This window comes from Bolinopsis microptera, chromosome 12 (assembly GCF_026151205.1).
Source record: "Bolinopsis microptera isolate Bmic1 chromosome 12, MBARI_Bmic_1.0, whole genome shotgun sequence".
NCBI lineage: Eukaryota > Metazoa > Ctenophora > Tentaculata > Lobata > Bolinopsidae > Bolinopsis > Bolinopsis microptera.
Genome location: NC_087083.1, coordinates 5,264,274 through 5,285,868, shown reverse-complemented (window position 1 = coordinate 5,285,868; position 21,595 = coordinate 5,264,274). Strand labels below are relative to the sequence as shown.

Below are 21,595 nucleotides of genomic sequence, written 5' to 3'. Positions count from 1 at the left end.
TGAATTTGTGACAAATTGGTAACTGATGTTTAATGTAACATCAAAATCAAATGTAACATTAAACATTAAATAATAACCAAAGCTTAATAATAATATTATGATATCATGATAGTCACAGGGATCAAGGAATCGTATAAAAATGAAAGATCTTAAATTTGAAATTGTAACTAACGTAGTAAACTAGAAAACGTTAGAACATCGAAATATTACCCCACTAAAAATTCAACAAAAAAGCACTTGAAATACAAGTCAAATATATTTATTTGAACGCAAGAATGAGAACGTTTACCCAACATAAATGGAGCGTGCTGAATTATTCTACACTAGATCATAGAAGTTCATGATTTATGAATAGAGACCAACTTGATAATCGATGTCTTTTTGAACGCTGATTCCGGATCACCCCACATATACACGAAATAGGGTTAAAATGCTGAAACTGTCACGATCACGTGATATGACTAAATAAGGAAGTTGGTATAATTTCTCGTACGGGTTAGGGTTTAAGCATATGCTCTAGTTTATGGATTGGGCTAGGGTTGTGGTCAGAGTAAAGGGTTAGGGTTTTGAATAGTCATACAGGGGCACTTAGAGATCGTGTTAAGTAGGTCACGTGATAGTCGAGTGTAGTGATTAATCATCATCCAACATGACTAGCCGTGCTGACGACGGGATTATTGCAGTAACTGGACTAACAAATATAAAGCAATTGTAAGCAATTGACCCTGGTTAGAGTCAGAAGTCCATAAATCTAGAATTCTTGAACTTTCTTCTGCCCATTAAATGAAAACAATTTTATATTAAATCGCCAAAATGTACATCATGATCAAATTGAAATATTTATTTCGTTGTTTTGTCTATTCTTGACCGAAAGTCACTTTTATTTGCAAAAACCGAATGATTAAGGTACTGAAACGAGAAGGCTTAAAACCATGAAAAACGATGACCATCTCCACGTCTTACTCTTAGAATGTAGAAAAACCGAAACCCAAAATAAATATTCAAATAAAAACTCTTCCTGAATTTGGTCATCCAATTTCTTCTCCATTAATCTGATCCACAGTCACTAAATCTGATTCTATTTTCGACCCTTCTAACGACGGTCCGGGACTATCCGCGGACATAACATTACTTGAACAAGTGTCTTGGGTTTCTTTCGATGAGTGAGGAGATATGTAACCTGAGCACTCCGCAATGTCTAATAATCTGAAAATAGCTTGTTGACAAAAGTGTAATATCAAATCTGGTAATCAAGGTGAGAACTGAGAAAGGTAAGTGCGATTAAAATCACAATTTAGCGCATGAGCTTCACAGCTCCAAAATTGAGTCACAATGGAACAGGTTATTTAATTCCTGAACTTGATCTCGCTAGATCTAAATAAAATTCATTAGATCACTCTTGCGACTGGAGAAATCCAAACAAAAAGCCTATATAATATTATATTATACTAGTGTAACCTGTGCCTACGGCCGGGACTTCACTATCGCAGTTCAATTGCAAAATTATAAACAGTGCAAAAGTTAAAATTGTGCAAAAGTATAAACTCGCTCAGTTGAAACCGACCTCATTAGAGTAAATTTAATTAATGAGCACCCATCACGTAAAACGTTTCCAGTAGGAATACTTAATAGGCTCAATGCCAAATTACCTAATTATGTTTAAAGCAGTAATTAGGGGAGCTGTAAATGGGGAGAGAGAGTGAGAGAGGGACAAAAAGTGAGTCATTTCAATATCACATTTGCAGTACAAAACCATCAATTAAACCACTTACCATCGGCCGAATTTTTAAAAATTTGCATATTGACTTCGTAAGAGATTTTTCGAAACTATACCGGACAAACCAGTCCCATAACTCTTACCGTTTTCTTGATTAAACCGTTTGGAAATTTCCCACACACAGACAGACATTTTGGGATTATTAGTATTGATAATATATAATATACTAGTGTAACCCGTGCCTTCGGCCGGGACTTTACTGTCACAGTTGCAATGTAAAAGTATACAACCGCATTATATATTTGATATCACGCATAACGCTGTCTTATGAAAGTATGAAATCTCCCTACAGTTGAAACAAACCGGCCGCAAGAGTGAGCTCTAAGCTTATAGTATTACGTGGGGCTAAACTAATTACGGTACATGTTATCCTCCTCGTTCTCTCTCCCATCCATTTATGTCACATTTCTGGAACAAAATCATCAATTAAACCACTTACCACCGGCCGATTTTTATAAAATTTGCTTATGGGCTTCGTCAGAGTTTTGTCAGCACTATACCGAAAAAACCAGTCCCGTAACTATTACCGTTTTTTGTATAACCGTTCGGAAATTACACACGGACACACAGACGATCATCAGACACACAGACACACACACATTCTGGTGTTATTAAGGTGATATCGATCGATCGATCGATATATCGCGCGATCGAATAAGATCGTGCGTTGGCGCTAGTGCAATCACAATTCTTGATCCGCGCGCTACAAAACATACTTTATCAAAATCGCTATTTTCAGAAATAACAGTGACACATTACTGGAATTGAGTTATATTATATATAGCGCGCTAGCTGACTTTACACTCAAATGTGTAACTGTGTATAATGACATACCTTTCTAAGCTACTTTCTGGTTCATACTCTGGCGGTCCTTCCCCTGCTGAACAAAACAGATTCATTTAAAAGTATTAGAATGGTGATTCATAATCTATTTCGATACAATTTTCTTTTTTATTCTTATTTTATTCTTCTTATTTTACTTTTATGTTAAGTTAAGAAAATCATCAGATTATATCACAATTTATTGAAAGCTCATAAAAATATCATGTAAAATTCAGTTATGTTAATGAATTACAAATACAGATTTAAAATGATTAACAGCTCTCATTAAAAGTTAATCAAATTATCATTAATAAAGCTACTGACGAGCGGGTATCATAGAATCGTGATATGATGGAGGTAGAGTGTCTTGAAAAGGGGCCTCTCCCGGCAACAGTCTCACGACGTAGTCAGCACCAGCTAAAATGAGAAGATAAGTTATTTGTCCATAAATTCTGAACTAATAAAGTAATAAAGAAGTGCATAATCCTGATATTTCCACACTAAGTCTCGCTTGAATGTACAACTTTGTTGGGTATATTTTAATATCGAAGCGTGCAATAAATGTTAGAATTTATTTATTTAATTTATAGTTTATAACACACATTAGGCCCGCACACACAGGGATTATATTTCAATTTGTCCCGTGGCGCGAAGGATAAGCGAATAACAATTCAGAGTGTGTAGCGCTAGGGGTTATTTTAATATAAACGTAAGTGTGAGGCGTTTTGTGTTAAAAACTCCTCAGGGATACTGCTAGGAGTAATTCGTTTTAAAATTTACTTTTCATTCTCGTTATTTGGGATGAGTATGGAAAATGGAAAATGGGATCGGAGAAGTAAGAGACGTACGTATGTTACTATATTTTTTAGTTTCTCATAGGAAACTGAAAACTAGACTAAGTCGAAGACAAGCGATCACACAATAAACAAAACAGGGTTGAGTGAATGTGGGTGGGATTATTAAAACTGTCCAGGGATGACTTAGTAAGCGGGGAAAACAGCAGGATGGATCAAAATAACGCCGCCCCTTATTTTCTATCCGTCCCTTAGCTGTATCCCGGAGGTGTTTATATTTAATTAGTTCATTAGCAAATGTTTAATTGATAAATGATAAATTGATTGGACTGTGGTTTATCGGTCAAGGCTAATGTTTACTAAGCAACCAACATAAACATTTACTCCAGCTAACAAAACCAATAAACAAATATTGATACAAAAAATTTCAAGTCGAATTACTTAACAGTTTCAATAATCAATTACGCTACTAATTGGTAATTAATTATCCACTCACACGATCCAAGTCTGAGATTTCTCAGCCGTTCTCTCTGCTCAAAATGATTGAGGTACAACTTCTGGCCACAAGCGAACATTAGGACTATAAGTAACAAAGATAACACCACTCCAACTGAGATAGCAGTGATCATTAACGTTGTGTTAGCCTTTCTTCTTGTCACTGAAAAATCAGGGTGTTTAAAATAGGATACTTTATTTGATAAACATTTTAATATATTGTATTTGATAACTGATGTTGGTGAGGAAATATTTATTATATATTTTTTCACATAGTGCGATGATATTTTGTAGACATGTGTGATGATGTGATGTCATAAATTTTACGTTACTTTATTAATTAGTTGATTTCCCTATCAAACTCACTGGTTTATATTTCGAAAGTGCAAGTGGGCAGTCGAAACCTTTTATATTTTATATTCGAAAAAAAGACAGATTCCGAATTCAAGACTTTAACAGCAATACCATATTCCCATGTCTGTACAGTTTTCATATCTCTAGTTTAAAAAGCCATACAAACATTCTTCTAGAATTTCTCAAAAAAATATTGTGATATCGCTGCATCTTACTATATATAAAGCGAGACGATATGCACAGATATATATATATATATCTGTGCCATTTTACTGACACCACGGCATCAACTTTAACGCGACTTTCCGCATAAACCGTAAAAGATATACAACTGGAACTTTTTTGGCTGGGTCAAATGCTTTAATGGCCTTCAAATCAGCATGAAAAAATAAAAAATTGGTCAAGGAATAATGATTTTAGAGCCGAAAATTTGGACCCCAAGTGGTGTCAAAAACGCCAATTAAATAGGTAATAATTATTTTAGTATTTTGAGTCTTGACACCGTTTAGGGTTATATTATACGGGTTCCTGCTAGTAATTATAAATTGTTGGCAAGTTCAATAGAAAAACGTACTGTGCTCACATTGAAAATCAGCCTTCACAACATTGCCAGTTATTATACAATAATATGCCAGTTATATGCCAGTCATTAGAATTACCAGGTAAGATGCCAGGTAATATGAAAAATGAAAACTGTAATAACATATTCTCTACTATAATTCTTCTATGTATATTGTACATGTACGACCGGCCACGTGCAAATTATATGAGGAATAGGAAGTTAGGTAAAAAGCATAAGGTTGCCTAGCAACAGTGTTAGAATGCGCACGTGCAATGATTGCTCGACCGGAATTTTGATCGGTTTTGTGGTAATCGAGTTGTGTTTAAAGTGTCTTATATTTAAATCGGCTGTATCTTCGGTCAGTTTACATACGTAAAATGAGTATTAAGTATAAATATTAAATAATAACCATATATTCAGATAAGATTGATTAATGATTGAGTAATGATGCCTAATTCTGTTATAGGAAAGATATTGTATTTGGATAAATCACCCTACATCAGGATATACCTGTCCTGTCCCAGAACCTCCTGCTCTAGGATCCTTATCTTTACACCAACCCTAACCTAATACATTTTAGCCAACACGTTTTGCCAAAATCCTCGCTTTACTACATATTATATATGTATAGTGTATAGTCTATACCACTAATCACATTATATATAATATGCATATATGATATAACTATATAACATTGTGTTACTTTGGATCAGGTGGAAGCAGTTATATATTACAATAAAATAAGCAATAAAACCACTCATACAACAGTACCAGTCACGTTATCATATCATGTTCCGGTGTTATTTGATACTACACATCGCTCACACACACACAAATATTCAGTACATCACCTGATATAATGACATACTAAATATTATGTGTTATGTAGATCATATCTTACATAATATAACAGATAACAGCCTCAGCCTCAGCCTCAGCCTCAGCCTCAGCCTCAGCCTCAGCCTCAGCCTCAGCCTCAGCCTCAGCCTCGGCCTCAGCCTCAGCCTCAGCCTCAGCCTCAGCCTCAGCCTCAGCCTCAGCCTCAGCCTAAACAATTCTCCTGTATAATTCGATGAAGCTAGACAAGGTGGCTCACCTTTTCACTTGTGACCAAGTCTATAATCCTTTTAAAAAGGGTTGAAACACTGAAAATATTGCAGATACTGCGTATAAAATGGTTGAGCGCTGCATTGCTATAATTTGCTATATATATTTCTAGATATATTTCTAGATATATTTCTAGATATATTACTAGTAATATATATACAGATATATTGCTATATATTGCTGATATTAACACACTTATACAGTCAGTGTTCGATTGAGAGACTAGGAAGTGGGAACTGTACTGTTTCAGCTCTCAGTACGGAGGAGTATATATATATCTCACTGATTGTAGAATACTAACTGTGCTCAGCTCGGGGTACAGTGGAGTTAATATATTGCGCTCAATAAATGATATAAAACATATTGGACTCCGTACCTTTACCTTTACAAGCAAGGTAAGTGTATAGTAAGGTTACATTTGGTACATGTACTATAGAAGAGCCACACATTCGCTGCACTTATCTTCTTTAATATGTATGAGAAACTTTAAAATGTCAAAGAGTGTGCCAATTGTATTTATAGCACATAATTATACAAACAATAGCACATAATTAAACAAACAATACCTCATCAGCAATCAGCATATATAATCATATCTGATCAGCATGTGTAATTATAGCATCGTACAGACAACAGTAGAATCATAGCATAATGTACACTCTACACTCTACACTCTACACTCTACACTCTGTACTCTACACTCTACACTCTACACTCTACACTCTGTACTCTACACTCTACACTCTACACTCTACACTCTACACTCTACACTCTACACTCTACACTCTACACTATACACTCTACACTCAACACTCAACACTCTACACTCTACACTCTACACTCTACACTACACTCTACACTCTACACTCTACACTCTACACTCTACACTCTACACTCTACACTCTACACTCTACACTACACTCTACACTCTACACTCTACACTCTACACTCTACACTCTACACTCTACACTCAACACTCAACACTCAACACTCTACACTCTACACTACACTCTACACTCTACACGCTACACTCTACACTACACTCTACACTCTACACTCTACACTCTACACTCAACACTCTACACTCAACACTACACTCTACACTCTACACTTTACACTCAAAACTCTACACTCTACACTCAACACTCTACACTCAAGACTTTACACTCAACACTCTACACTCTACACTCAACACTCTACACTCTACACTCTACACTCTACACTCAACACTCTACACTCAACACTCTACACTCTACACTCTACACTCTACACTCTACACTCTACACTCTACACCAAATAAATTGTACACTTAACACACCCTTTTTATTGTACAATGTACATTTTATACTGGTAAAAAGTTACTATATATCCTATAAATACAATTACTCTCAACAATCAACACTTTGAGGCGTTCATGGTGTGAATTAAAACGAATATAGTTCTCCATGTTTATCATGTATACACATTACACATTACACATTACACATTACACATTACACATTACACATTACACGATTAACTTATGCAGACAGCGGACATCAACAACAACAACAATACTGCACTTTAACTTGAGTCCATTTTATTAAACCTACTTATACTATCAGTAACGTTTACTGCTAAGATAACGTCATGTAGATGCATTGCATTAATTCATTTACTAATAATAGTGAGCTCGGTCCTCCAAAAGAAAGCACGGATAACCTCTTCACAACATTATCTACAGTAAACACATTGCAGAGTTCATACTCAACAACAGTATTGAAATATGACCTAATAACATTGATGCTGAATATTGTACATCGCACACTTCAGAATTAGATTAATCCAAGTGCAGTACAATCAATGGAAGTACATGAGCATTTACTGCAGGAATCGACCAGGCTGAGAGTGACTTTGAGTTTGCATGCTTTGTATCAAAGCTTAGTTAATTAGTTAACTAGCTAATTAGGAGTCCCATGGACTCAATGAATTGATGCTAAAAATCTTATTGATATACGTTGTTATAAATATTAATGTAATACATTTTTCGATTATTTTCAAAAAGAATTAATGGAATTAATTAACTCATTAATTAAGAACTATAATTACACTCACAATACTCCGTACTCATTAATTAACAGTTCTATAATTACACTCACAATACTCCGTACTCATTAATTAACAGTTCTATAATTACACTCACAATACTCCGTACTCATTAATTAACAGTTCTATAATTACACTCACAATACTCCGTACTCATTAATTAACAGTTCTATAATTACACTCACAATACTCCGTACTCATTAATTAACAGTTCTATAATTACACTCACAATACTCCGTACTCATTAATTAACAGTTCTATAATTACACTCACAATACTCCGTACTCATTAATTAACAGTTCTATAATTACACTCACAATACTCCGTACTCATTAATTAACAGTTCTATAATTACACTCACAATACTCCGTACTCATTAATTAACAGTTCTATAATTACACTCACAATACTCCGTACTCATTAATTAACAGTTCTATAATTACACTCACAATACTCCGTACTCATTAATTAACAGTTCTATAATTACACTCACAATACTCCGTACTCATTAATTAACAGTTCTATAATTACACTCACAATACTCCGTACTCATTAATTAACAGTTCTATAATTACACTCACAATACTCCGTACTCATTAATTAACAGTTCTATAATTACACTCACAATACTCCGTACTCATTAATTAAGAACTATAATTACACTCACAATACTCCGTACTCATTAATTAGCAACTATAATTACACTCACAATACTCCGTACTCATTAATTAAGAACTATAATTACACTCACAATACTCCGTACTCATTAATTAGCAACTATAATTACACTCACAATACTCCGTACTCATTAATTAAGAACTATAATTACACTCACAATACTCCGTACTCATTAATTAGCAACTATAATTACACTCACAATACTCCGTACACCCCATCTCATCAGATCCATCTGTACAGTCAATAACTCCATCGCACTTTAGAGAGGATGGTATACATTTTCCATCACTCCGACATACAAAGTTGTTTGGCGCATCACAACTCTCTGTAACAACGAGGATTACAGATAGTGGGAAATTAGTTTAAAGTTCAGTTATAGGCAACTAATAATTATAATAATAATACTAATTATATATGAATAAATAAATAAAATCAAGTTTTATACAGCACAATTATTGTTAATATGAATTTATTCCCCAGATATAAGGGATTGTATTTAAATAAGATAATGAGAAAATAATAATAGTGATGTAATTTGTGGAGAAGCAGCTAAGAACTTGAATCTATCATAATTTGTCAGATTGACCGATATTTTGTTTGAAATATAATTATAAATCAGTTAATTATGAATGCAAACAACCGAATAAAGCACTACAAAAATAAGGTCAACCTTGATGATCTTTTTTATCATTAAAAAAACTTACCATCTTGAACACATGCAAGTTCATCGCTACCATCTTGACAGTCTGTTATACCGTCACAAATGTTTATCTTGTCCAAACATTTTCCACTTGCACAACGGTGCATTTCTGGACACACTACATCATACTCTGAGGAATTTAGCAAAATTAAATAATAAGGTCTCAATAAAAAAAGGAAATAAAAACACAGCAGTTAATATGTCTCATTGTTAGACTCGTGACAAGCTTTGCTAAGCTACAGTTTCCATAAGGCCAGATATCAATACCTACAACTTGCTTGACAAACCTTCAGGTTTTTTGAAATTGTCTGAAAGAAGAATCTTGGACCCAACCCTTTTTTTAAACTGACAGCCAGATGACCCGGGGCAGCTGTGTAACTGTAAAATGTAGCATATAAATCCCGTACCTGAAAAATTTATTTAGTTTACAAATTATTTAAAAGCATATTAATAAAAAGAGTGAGCTAAAATTGAGAAATTATCTACACTTATTACTTATAGCTTTATGAAAAAACGACTATTTTAGTTTTTACTGATCATTATATTATAATTTCCCAATCCCTGCATATATAGTTTGACTATTTACCATCTTTTAGTAACTGGATAGCATTACCATAACAGTCATTTCTTGCTTCAACTATTCTACAAAACTCTTTGATACATATCTGTTCTGATGCCACTGAAATCTGGGAGAAGTAATTTTAAATAAATCGATTATAGTTGGTAACTTGGGCTTCAAGTTAATATAATCGTTGAAATATATCATGGACATTAAATCTGGTCTCTGTGGGTGTAATAAATTAGCTCATGACTGGTGTCGCATGCGGCAAAATAGACGCCTCCACAGAAATAAAAGGGCCTGGTATATGTTACGAAGGAGTAGCTTGCTGTCCTAACCAATACTTATGATCTTTTTGCTTTCGGCAATGGTAGGGAAAAAATTGTGCAACAAACACCAAGCCAATGACAACTTACCAGTGGACAGTTTCTCGTATAGTTTGATGCATTTTTCAATTCTAACTCAGGATACTGTTTGGAGGAGAGTGAGCAGGTTTCGAGGCTACAAACAATGACAAGAAAAGAACAGGATAGCGTGTAAACTGAAGTCCATGCCATAGATCATACTGTTTTGCTTCACATTCTAGCTGCTGATAAGTGATAAGTAATCATCAAGTTGACAGACAGTATTCTTAATTTTCTTTCATCGAAAATCCTACCAAATAGAACATAAAAGATCAAAAATTTTAAAATTTAGACTTTCGAGACTCAGTCACATGACACAGCAAGATTTCTCTTTAACCTTATTGCTAACAAGCACCAGAATCGCTCTCATCTTAAAGTTGGTCAGATGTTGCAAACTTGACCGGATGCTACAAAGCTTGGCCATATGAAACATAAATTAATCTTTGTTAGTTTTTTGCTCTGATCTCAAATAATGACCATACCAATAGTTCTGTTTCTCACAGAATGGTTCTTTTATTCCCTTAGAACTTTAAATTAAAAGTTTTAATTCACTGTCAAAAATAATCATTTTTCAAAATATCAAAATATTCTTATTGAAATAAATAAACAAACTTGTAAAGTAAAATTGTATGTAACAGCACTTTGTCGGCAAATATTTGAGTTAGTTATACTAGCAGGAACCCGTATAACCCTAAATGGTGTCAAGACTCAAGAGACTAAAATAATTAGTACCTATTTAATTCATATATATCGTCTCGCTTTACATATAGTAAGACAAGGAACCACAGATGATGCTGCAAAGCAGGGGTGTATTCAGTCCAACATTTTAGCTGATACATCAAGACGGGCCTCATCCTGGGTGTTGGTCTTCCTTGAGAATGAAGTTGGTTGGACAGGCAGGAGTGCAGGTTCTATCGTTAGGAGATCCGTAAATATAGTCGTTAAAACTCGCGAGCGTGCTAAATCACTCTACAGTCGATCTTCGAGATTGTTCAAAAAGAGCCCCCGACGGTTGTAACCAACTTCATGCGATGTATTTTCGGACGCTGATTCCGAATCACCCCCCATGACATAGGGTTAAAATGCTCCCCTGACGAGATATTGGCGAAAAACTGTCTCGATCACGTGATATGTCCGTATAAGGAAGTTAGTCTAATTTCTCGTTAGGGTTAGGGTTTCAGCATATGTTTTTGTTAAGGATTGGGTTAGGGTTAGGGTTGGGATCAGATTAGAGGGTTACGGTTTCGAAAAGTCGTTCAGAACCAGCTAGAGAACGGGTTAAAAAAGTCACGTGACAGTCGAGTGTAGAGTGATTAATCATCATCCTAAAACTCGATCTTCACCCCCAAAATCTACGTTTAAACTTTCGTACTTTTTCCATCAACATAAATTTATCGGAATAAGCTCCTCCACTTTGCTTGTGCTTTCTTTTTAGCTGTTTTATCTTCTACAGCTGTTCTGAACTCAAAACTCTCGGAGCTCTATTTGTAGGTTTACAACCTACCAGGACGCGCGCCGAGTTGGACTCGTCGACGGTCCTGTATATGGAACAGATATTTTACGAGTATCACCCGTTAAAGCTCTATATAAGGAGCTGAAATTCAAAATCCGCGAGCCGTTTTGCAAAATTATCAAATTGTACTATAAACGCCTAAACATTAAACGGTAGTAGTAGAACAATTTTAATTATAAACTTAATCATTGATCGAAACCTTATGCATTATGATGTTACAACTAATTATACTGTTACGTTTAGTTAGTTATTAGTTTAATCAGTTAGTTATGCACTCGCCGACTCGCGGTGTTCGCCATAGTTTGAAATATTTTAAAAGTTGTACACCCCTGGACGTATTTTTGACCGTAGAATTTATTAAAACTGGTTCCAAGATAATTAAACTAAAATTCCCTGGTCACCTTAAAATTGCTAAAAATCAATTTTCACTTTGGTCCAAAAATAAGCAAACAAATTGTATTTTTTAATTTTTTTAAAGCAAATTAAATTTGTTGGAATATCAAAAAATTTGTGTAAAGTCTCTTAGTCTAGCTCTAGCTGCAAAGAAATAAGCTGCACAAGTTTATATTAAAATTAACCTGTTATTTCAGAATTTCCTAAGCCAAAAATTCGAAAATCGTTTTTATCCATTTTTGCGCGCATTTTATTTTTGGCACTTAAATATATAATTTTATTGACAGTTAAATTTGTCACAAATTATAATAAAAAAGCTTAAATTTTAATATACTTGATGTTTTTATGATTTAAAAAAAAAACTTTTTAGTGAATTTAAAAAAATTTATGCGCCGCGCATATTTTTGCCGATTTACGCCATACTATGAAAATCGAGCGCTCAAGCAAAATATGTCCTATTACTCACGAATTTCTTAGTTTTATCGGCGCTACTGTTTAATGTTGCGATACCTTTTACGTGTATGTAAGTGTTGATTTCTTGTTTATTCCTAGTTCTAACGATGTTCAAAACACATTACAGCTGAGGACGATTAATAGCACTCGTTTAAAAAAACTTGTGTCTCTGCTAGGTCAAAGCCACACAGATTTACCACAAATGAGACTGACTTCTTTGCCCAAAGGGTCTTGCGCTACTGGAACAGTCTACCACCACTTGTGAAAGCTAGTGAGTCAGTTACTGGATTCAAAAGGGGATTTGATGCCATTCGGCTTCATGGATATCAGGCTAATAAGCTTGGCCACTACTGGGAACTGTCATATGACATCTTTGATAGGATAGATGTGTCTGTGTCTAATAGGAATAGTTATGTAAGTTATATGAAAGAGAATCCAATGGTAGCTAAGGGGAAGAAGGTTAATATCAAAGGTATTAAGTTGGATTTTTTTTTAAAGTTTGTAATTATATGGTTTCAAACGTAAATTGTTCATTTTCTGTGAATTTCTTTTTTGAGATGCCCAGAGAGGCACTATTTATAATGTTATGTTATGTTATGCAAACTATCGTATCTCAGCTGTCTTAGAAATTCATGTTTCTGATTTCTTCGATCATGGTTTCCTGATCATGCATATGACTATCAAGAAAACTTTACAGAAATGTGTAACTTCGCATAGATGGCGGGTCCAACCGAGGTTTAAAAGTTCTGCATGGAAATTATGTATGACTTGAGTTGCACTGTTTGAATCCTGTCACCAAACTAAAGCAGTAGAGGAGATGGGGGCTGCTTGCAGTTTAAATATAATTTGTTAACCCATAACTTCCCTTCCTCTCTTCCCCTGTCGTCTGGAGTGTGTGATTTTTGTTGATATCCGAGCTCTTATTTTTATCTTTTGGTTAACTCTCTGTATTGGACTCGGTATTTTCGTCCCGGCCAAGTGGGACGATGTTTGCTCGCCAGTTAAGCTATAAGTGTAGATAACACTAATTTCTACAAACCAAATGGCGCAAATGCATAATTTGATAATTTCTCGACGCCGTCGTCGGGGTGAGAGTTATCTGAACCAACTGCATGCCCCTACGATTGCGTCACCACTGGTGAGCAAGCATTTGTTTGTTGTTTAGTTGTGTTGAAAGGGAACATTACTTGATTAATTCATCCATTCGGATTTTAATAACGATGAGCTATGATATATCATGAATATATACCGTTCATCTTAGATTATTGGATCAATTTTATTATATGATTAGATTTTATAAACGAACTTGGCACACAAAAGATTATAATGCGGAGGTTGGCTGGCTCTCCTATAATAAATACGACACTTCAATTTACAGAATGCTTGCTAGAGATAAGACAAAATATTATCAGACTATAGATGCAGCATGAGTAACTGGTGGATAAGCCTTCGGTAAAAACGGATCCGGAAAAGTCAATGCGGCACTCGAGTCCTTGGTATTGTCGTCGGTATATTGTCCATTATCTACGTTCTGCTTTCTTAGTTTAAACAATAGTGAGTTCTGAATATAGAGCTTTAAACCGATTAAGTATGAATGAATGAAATACCTGACAATCCGCACTCTTATAATCCAAAAGCATGAGTAACTCGTAGTGATGTATGATTTCTAGAAACTTTAAATTAAATTTGGCGCTCACAGGTCCTCATGAATATGTGATCGCCGCATAAGGTTCTGTAAATGCGCAGGGCACCTTCAAGCTTAAATTATTGACCTTACTGAGGCAGTCAACCAACGCGCGGCTTTATTTTTATGATATGATATGTTTTGATTGTTATTAATAAATACCAAAATTTAAATTTGTTTTCCTAAATTTGTTTTCCTATAATTGTGTATAGTTGTCGCCTTGTAACTTGTTCCATAAACTTGTGTGGCTATTCAAAAGATCCCGAGCCTTCAAGTAAAGAACCCCCTTCAATAAACTAAACTAAAATTTTACTGAACCCCCTTCAATAAACTAAACTAAAATTTTACTGGAATATAGGGAAAACTAAGATAAAATTAATGTCAGACCCGTCGCCACTCTCAGCAGTCAACCAGGGCTCATAAAAGCTTAACAGCGCCTGGGTCCGTTCACCAACTGTGCTAATGTGAGTGGCGGTGTGGTAAGACCCATTTTAACAGCGTGTATATTGATGAAATACAAGCGCGCTAGCTGCTAGCATACTTGTATCATTGAATTTTAAATCAAATTTATTCGGATATATATTTATTGATTATGTATTGAATTGGTGATAAATAATAAAATTGTCTTTTCTCAACAAAAAAATTGTCTTTTCTCAATAAATCATTAAAATCATTATGATGTGTATATGGGACATCTAGCACCTGTCCTCTAAAATCAGGTTGTCTTCTAAGGTGTATTTTTCTAACTGCGAATTTTTTTCTGACTTGTGAATATTAGACAAGGCAAGCTCTCAGTGATCTACTAGCTGTGGATAGTGGTTTTTGTCCGATATTGTCCGGGTACATCATCATATGTTGTAGACAGTTTTAAATATAATTTCTAAATTGCAGCTTTAGATTTCATCATGTCGTACATGCTTCCACATTTACACAACGGCTGGCAAGTTGACCAAGCGATCCTGTCAGAAGAAGACAGAGTCATTGTTTTTAGGTTAGTTGGAGTAACCCCACCATTACTTGTGCTTATCTCATTACTAAGATGACAAATTAATGCTATTTAGTACCCCAATAAGTTTATTAAAGTACTTGTCTTTTCTCAAAAAAAATTGTCTTTTCTCATAAAAGTAGTAACAGATTTAATTGCGATTGTTTTATTTTTTAATGGTAACAGTTTCCGTTGATAATATATCTAGATAAATGGATTATTTGGCATACTTACAGATACGGTCACGATTGGGATCCAACATGCATGAAGATGGACGAAACACTGTACGGTATTGCAGACAAGATCAGAAATTTTGCACAAATCTACTTGGTAGATATCACTGAGGTGGGATGTCTCATAATTTCTGTAATAAATTCTTAGCAAATCTAACTTTTAAATCTGTGAATATTGAAGTGGTTAAAATTTTTGATCATGTACCAATGAAACCAATACAACAGTTGAGATAATTAGTATTGAGATCAATAGCTGGCATTTTCAGGTTCCTGATTTCAACAAAATGTACGAGCTGTATGATCCCTGCACTGTCATGTTTTTCTACAGAAACAAGCACATTATGATTGATTTGGGGACAGGTTAGTCAGCTATTTGAGAGGAGAAATAAACAATTGCACTCTTATAGTGAGTGAATCAAGATTGGAAAAACTTTAAAACTTTAAAAATATCTGATTATTATATCGTCTGAACCATTTCCACCCTGCAGGAAACAACAACAAGATAAACTGGCCTATTGACAACAAGCAAGAAATGATTGATATCATCGAGACGGTTTACAGAGGTGCCAGAAAAGGGCGTGGTCTGGTAATCAGTCCTAAAGATTACTCTACCAAGTACAAGTATTAATGAACAGTGTTGTCATTACATTTACGTTGTAGTGTTACATGATATTATGAGAGACTTGTTGTGGCTGATAGATTATCTGAAAAATTGAAATGCCTACGTAAGAGAAGGGAATTGAAAGCAAGATGTAGACATGTCTCCTTGCTACTGCTGCTGCTATTTGTTAACTACTGCTCTCCTTGGATGAATTCAGAATTGCTATATTTAGAATACAATATCGCTATTCGTTCTTTGGCCACTTGATTTACTTTTCTTTAAAATTAAGGCTTCAAGTTTTGTGACATCGCTTTTAACGTATACGTACATAACCTTCATTCCTCTAAGATTAGCTTGCAAGTTACATTATGACTAACAAAACATATGAAAATTGTATCGTGAAAAACTATGCTGTATTTCAAATTCTCTTAATCTATGTTTTATATTTTACTGATCTTAAGGCCAGAAAATTATTGATGTACATTTGGGACTAATTAGTATACAACCAAAATCATTTATAAATAGAGTTAGTTCTAAATGCCTCCTCATATCTGAAAGCTTATCTGTACAACTTATGAGTTGATCATCTGGAAAAATTCGTTTGCTTTTTTATCCAATGTTTTCTGATGCTTCTAAATATGATGGCGAAACAAAATGAATAGCAAACTTCTTCATAGTAACTATTTTTTTCATCACACTGCTAAGAATGAATTAAACTTATAAACGAAATTTTAATTATATAGATTGATTGAGGAGATCCACCCGGAGGCAGTACTCGGCACTATAAATGTTTAATAATAATAAATTTAGAAATATACAATAAATACTTACATGAATAAATATAATAACACTAATTAATATGTATTATATCACATAGAATGTACAGTGTGGTGAGGTAGTGTGTGTCATCATGTCTGAAACCAGAGTAAAGTTCGAGAGTCTAGGAATAAAGAAATGGTTGGTTCAACAGTGCAAAGGTCTGGGAATGAAGCAACCCACTCCTGTTCAAATTAACTGTGTTCCTGCTATCTTAGCTGGTTTGTTTCAATTCTGTTTTCTTCTTTTTTTGTTTCCTTTAAATTTTTTAATAAACTTAATCGGTTATAGTTTAATTTAAGACATATTTGTAGCACTAAAGCTACAATAGTTATGACGAAGAGTATTTAATTAGCTGCATCGATTTTTCTTGACAGCTCTCCTTCAAAATTCCAACTTTTAAATTTATTTTCCCTTAGTTTACCTCATTCTCATCAGGTAAAGACTGTATTGGCTGTGCTAAGACAGGATCAGGGAAAACAGCTGCGTTTGCCCTTCCCATTCTTGATATATTGAGTGATGATCCATTTGGGATATTTGCTGTAGTTCTTACTCCTACAAGGTAATTTGCATGGTAACCATAGTTACGAGTGTGGTGTAGTTCTTACTCCTACAAGGTAATTTGCATGGTAACCATAGTTACGAGTGTGGTGGAATGTGGTGGAATGTGGCTTTAATTGATTGGAAATATTTGGCATCCTCTAGCGTATCTCATTAATTCACTATCAAATGATTGACACATTTTTCAGGGCCATGATTTCTGTTTTTATAACTAAATTAACTTTCAAACTCCTTGTCTATACTAACAAACAGCAGTTATCTAACTGTGGCGTAACGTACCCCCCCCCCCCCCCCCCCCCCCCCCCCCTTCGTTACGCCACTGCTGCAGACTGAAAGTTTCTGTAAACTACTGCTTCTTATTGCTTCTTATCACGTGTGTTTCAGGGAGTTAGCGTTTCAGATAAAGGATCAGTTTGTGGCGATTGGAGCACACATCAACATACGTGTTTCCACTGTCATCGGAGGTTTGTTTTTTTTTTATTTAAAAAAAATATCAGAGTAGAGGAAATTATCGACGAGCTGAATTTTGATCCTACTGTTGATATCATTATCAAGATTTTCCGTTTATCAAATAAAAGCTTTTTTTGGGAATAGAACTTTCAGTACCTCAATCGTGTCTTGTGTCATCCTCAGTGACCATGCTTGATGCTAGATGATCACTCAAGAAAAATTCAGTCGAAACAGTGAAATTTGGGGCGCAGAAAGCTGAAATCTGAAAATGAAAAGGACATTTTCAAAATTTTCATTCCGTCAGAGTCTTCTCCAGAAATACGTATAATGTCTACTATACGTGTCTATATACTATTTTATCTTCTTCTACAGGTATGGACATGTTAACACAGAGTATGGAACTGTCCAGATCACCTCACATCGTCATAGCAACACCAGGCAGACTTGCGGATCACATCAACTCGGGAGATGGTCTCAAGTTGGGCAAAGTCAAGTTTCTGGTCAGTTTTCTAGAGAGTCTTTTCTTACCGCTTTTCTCTTCAGTTTTTGTGTCATGAACAAATTTGTCTTACTGTATACATTTTCCCAGAATTAATTTGATCTTATCCAGAATATATTTTTTAAGCGTTTATTTTATCTGACGAAATTAATTAATTAAAACGAAATTATTTAATCAAAACAGGTTCTCGACGAAGCTGATCGGTTACTGGAACCATGTTTTGAATCAGATCTGGGCACCATATTCAGCTCGCTCCCCAAAAAGAGACAAACCCTCCTGTTCAGTGCAACTCTGACTGATACGATAGAACAGTTGAAATCCATGTCTGCTACTGCCCCACACGTGTACTGTGACCCTACTGATATCGCTACTGTGAGTACACGATTTAAATAGATCGTTTTGATGTAAAATAAAGTAAAGTGATGTGACTAGATGAGTAAACGTCGGGAAAAGTAAAATTTAAAATAGTTCCGAATCGGGGAAGCGTACCGGTAAAGATAGTGTAGATAAGTAGTTTACTATTATTACAGGAAGTACACCCATAAGTTATGCCGCTAGATCTGTTTTAAGTTTTCTTAACCTCCGTAACTGCTCCGGAAGACTCAGTTCGTTCACTTTTTCGGCACGTTTCGGCCGGTCACTAAACAATATTATGTTATTTGTAAGCCGCTAAAACAATTAACCTAAAGTTTTTGCTGCGCGCACGACAGTATATCTGTGAGTTTTGTAGAAATGCGAATGTAACTTGCGAAGTTTGATCTAAGATTTACCTACACACATGGGATAGATTTTGGGAGTTCATGAACCCGGGATAACTTTCCTACTCGAGGATATTGCATCACTGAACATTGTGCAATAGGAAGATCTAGAAGTAGCATCCATTGAATGTACAATCATGAGTCAGGGCGAGAGTTCAATGTTGGCAAACGATCAGAACATTGAAACAAAATATTAGAAGGAAAATAGAGTCATCAAAAACACAGGGCATAGACGCATATGCATAGTGTAGCCTGAACACTGACAAAAGTTACAAGTTTTTAACAAAAAAATTAATTCCCTATAACACTATCTTTAATTTTTATCTTTCTATTGGACATATTTTACATAAAAAAGTTAGCAATATTCAAGCAGTCTTTGTTCAAAAACCGTTTCCTACTGCGTGTTCACAAAATAGAGGCTGTGAACATCTATTGTCCTTTCCTTCAGGAATTTCGCCGAAACATCTGCTGAAATTGAGACATGCCAGCCATGCTGGGCCGCAACCGCCCATCATTTTACCCATCACGGCTCTCATGTGAAATCGAGCACTACCCTTACCAAATCCAAGAGCCATCCACGGATCTCCTTGAACATCAACTTGTAGGTTGGAGTCTGGTAATTGGACCTCCTTGTGGATACCAGTAGGGTAGAATTGTTGTATACAGTCCTTCATTGCAGCACTAACATCAGAGGGAAAATCTAGTAGTGCCAGCCTATTCGTACCGGTCAGTGCCAGGCAAGCATATTTGCAGTTAACTGGGTTTGTAGTTTTCTGGAAGAGAATGGAGGATTTGTCAGTAAGTCCACGACTAACGTCAATTGCGTAGAGAGGGCTGTAACCATTCTGCCCAAAAACTTCCATAATCCGTGAAATACTTCTTCGTGCAGTAATAGCTTCACTATCATTAGAACGCCAAGGATTTCCTTTAATTTTGATCTCATGGCTTCCGTAGTAATCCAGTTTTTCTTGAATAACAAGACCAGCATCAGTAATAGCCGTCTCCAAAGGCTCAAGGAGTTGGTCGCAGTTAATCAGCCTAAACCTGTCCGATTTAGCTAGGGCCAGCATACAGAAATCCTTTGGGTCAGCAGAAAAGGTTTGATCGTATATAAAGTAGAGGGAGTCAGCAGACCCTTTCAGATTAGTTGAAGCGAGAAGCCTCCAATTAAGCGCACTCATATTCCCCACCAAGCTGCAAATTAATTTTCGAGTTTTCATTCCATCTTCATGAGTCATACCCCAGCATCCACCTAAAGAAATCTCATGTAGCGTCTCACCTGCAGCTGAAACGTCCTCAGCTCCGGATGAGCCCGGCCATGCATTTCCAACAGCTAGCATAACTGCTTGTTTTATATGCTCATCATGATGTAGCAGGACAAGTTTGTTGTTCCGTATTGTTCCACCTGGAGCAATACAACAAATTCTAGCCCTGCCTCTGTTTTCATGAGCACTCTTTGCAAAGAACCATGTAGATTTATCATGCTGTGTCGCTAACTCACTGCTGGTAACCGGGTTGTATCCCAAGTTGTACATTTCTTCCAGGAGACGGAGAGCAAAGAACTTCCCGAGAGTAGACCTGTCCTTGCCACCTCCTTCTCCAAATGTAAGCCTGTCTCCAACGTGGATTTTCAAAGTACCGAAGTATTCTACAAGTGCACCTCGAGTGGATCCATATTTTTCTGTTATTTCCTGGTCAAGTCTTTCAAGCAATTCTCTAACTTCTGGTGTCACATTCATGATTCTTATCTTTGAGCTGGAACATATTGAGATTGCAATATAGGCATCAGGGATTTCGGTGACAGCTAGCTTGGATATTTGTGCCCCCATTTAACCTAAAAGTAAAGATTTAAGTGATTTTATATATTTAAACGTACAGTATACAGGAACCGACCGGTTTTTAAGTCTATTTTAAACTGCTTCACAACTAAAATTACAAATATATACATTTATTGAGACTGATTAATATGTCAAACATCCGGAAATGTTTTGTTTAATAAAAGTCGGTTCAATTATTATGATCGCAACTACAGAGGAGAAATAAAATGTACACCTTGTTTGTTGAAGCCTATTCGTTCGTTTGTTCTTCCACTTATCTCATGCTGTTCAACTAATAACTAACTATGTGCACTGTTATATATATATATATATATATATATATATAATTATGTCCAGTTACAGGAGTGCTCTACCCGGGAGGGGAGCTTTATTATACAAGTAGAACAATTGAGTCGGAGGTCAGCCTAACAGTCGCCGTTTTATTCGTAATATATAATATATATATATATATTACATATCTATATATATAATATG

The 21,595-nt window shown here is 35.4% G+C and overlaps 4 protein-coding genes across 4 annotated transcripts; 2 read left to right on the top strand and 2 right to left on the bottom strand.

The window, feature by feature from the left end:
• LOC134824006 (sortilin-related receptor-like) lies at positions 1–10,524 on the bottom strand. Its single transcript, XM_063835635.1, has 9 exons — positions 10,350–10,524; positions 9,961–10,060; positions 9,662–9,781; positions 9,379–9,504; positions 8,874–8,999; positions 3,890–4,051; positions 2,924–3,016; positions 2,612–2,657; positions 1–1,206 (listed from the first exon to the last, which is right to left on the bottom strand). Exons 1-9 carry the CDS (start codon positions 10,488–10,490, stop codon positions 1,029–1,031), a joined length of 1,092 nt encoding a protein of 363 aa, XP_063691705.1. The 5' UTR covers positions 10,491–10,524; the 3' UTR covers positions 1–1,028.
• Positions 10,525–15,269: 4,745 nt separating this feature from the next.
• Positions 15,270–16,565, top strand: LOC134824038 (thioredoxin-like protein 4A). Its single transcript, XM_063835715.1, has 4 exons — positions 15,270–15,371; positions 15,602–15,710; positions 15,865–15,958; positions 16,087–16,565. Exons 1-4 carry the CDS (start codon positions 15,286–15,288, stop codon positions 16,224–16,226), a joined length of 429 nt encoding a protein of 142 aa, XP_063691785.1. The 5' UTR covers positions 15,270–15,285; the 3' UTR covers positions 16,227–16,565.
• A 515-nt stretch (positions 16,566–17,080) lies between these two features.
• On the top strand, positions 17,081–19,070 carry LOC134824538 (probable ATP-dependent RNA helicase DDX49). The gene is made up of 6 exons (XM_063836446.1): positions 17,081–17,236; positions 17,454–17,577; positions 17,961–18,040; positions 18,399–18,526; positions 18,709–18,897; positions 19,056–19,070. The coding sequence occupies exons 1-6, from the start codon at positions 17,110–17,112 to the stop codon at positions 19,068–19,070; spliced, it is 663 nt and encodes a 220-aa protein (XP_063692516.1). The 5' UTR covers positions 17,081–17,109.
• Positions 19,071–19,511: 441 nt separating this feature from the next.
• LOC134824231 (uncharacterized) lies at positions 19,512–21,394 on the bottom strand. Its single transcript, XM_063836013.1, has 2 exons — positions 21,336–21,394; positions 19,512–21,117 (listed from the first exon to the last, which is right to left on the bottom strand). The coding sequence occupies exon 2, from the start codon at positions 21,110–21,112 to the stop codon at positions 19,664–19,666; it is 1,449 nt and encodes a 482-aa protein (XP_063692083.1). The 5' UTR covers positions 21,113–21,117; positions 21,336–21,394; the 3' UTR covers positions 19,512–19,663.
• Between the last annotated feature and the right edge of the window lie 201 nt (positions 21,395–21,595).

Bases quoted from the DNA above. Each gene is read 5' to 3' on its own strand.
- LOC134824006 (XM_063835635.1), bottom strand. From the start codon at position 10,490: ATGGCATGGACTTCAGTTTACACGCTATCCTGTTCTTTTCTTGTCATT. The intron at 9,782-9,960 runs GTAAATAGTCAA...TAAATTTTTCAG, and splicing joins TATCCAGTTACTAAAAGATG to GTACGGGATTTATATGCTAC. The intron at 9,505-9,661 runs GTTTGTCAAGCA...TAAATTCCTCAG, and splicing joins CAATTTCAAAAAACCTGAAG to AGTATGATGTAGTGTGTCCA.
- LOC134824231 (XM_063836013.1), bottom strand. From the start codon at position 21,112: ATGGGGGCACAAATATCCAAGCTAGCTGTCACCGAAATCCCTGATGCC.
- LOC134824538 (XM_063836446.1), top strand. From the start codon at position 17,110: ATGTCTGAAACCAGAGTAAAGTTCGAGAGTCTAGGAATAAAGAAATGG. The intron at 17,237-17,453 runs GTTTGTTTCAAT...CATTCTCATCAG, and splicing joins TGTTCCTGCTATCTTAGCTG to GTAAAGACTGTATTGGCTGT. The intron at 17,578-17,960 runs GTAATTTGCATG...CGTGTGTTTCAG, and splicing joins GTAGTTCTTACTCCTACAAG to GGAGTTAGCGTTTCAGATAA.
- LOC134824038 (XM_063835715.1), top strand. From the start codon at position 15,286: ATGTCGTACATGCTTCCACATTTACACAACGGCTGGCAAGTTGACCAA. The intron at 15,711-15,864 runs GTGGGATGTCTC...TGGCATTTTCAG, and splicing joins ACTTGGTAGATATCACTGAG to GTTCCTGATTTCAACAAAAT. The intron at 15,959-16,086 runs GTTAGTCAGCTA...TCCACCCTGCAG, and splicing joins TATGATTGATTTGGGGACAG to GAAACAACAACAAGATAAAC.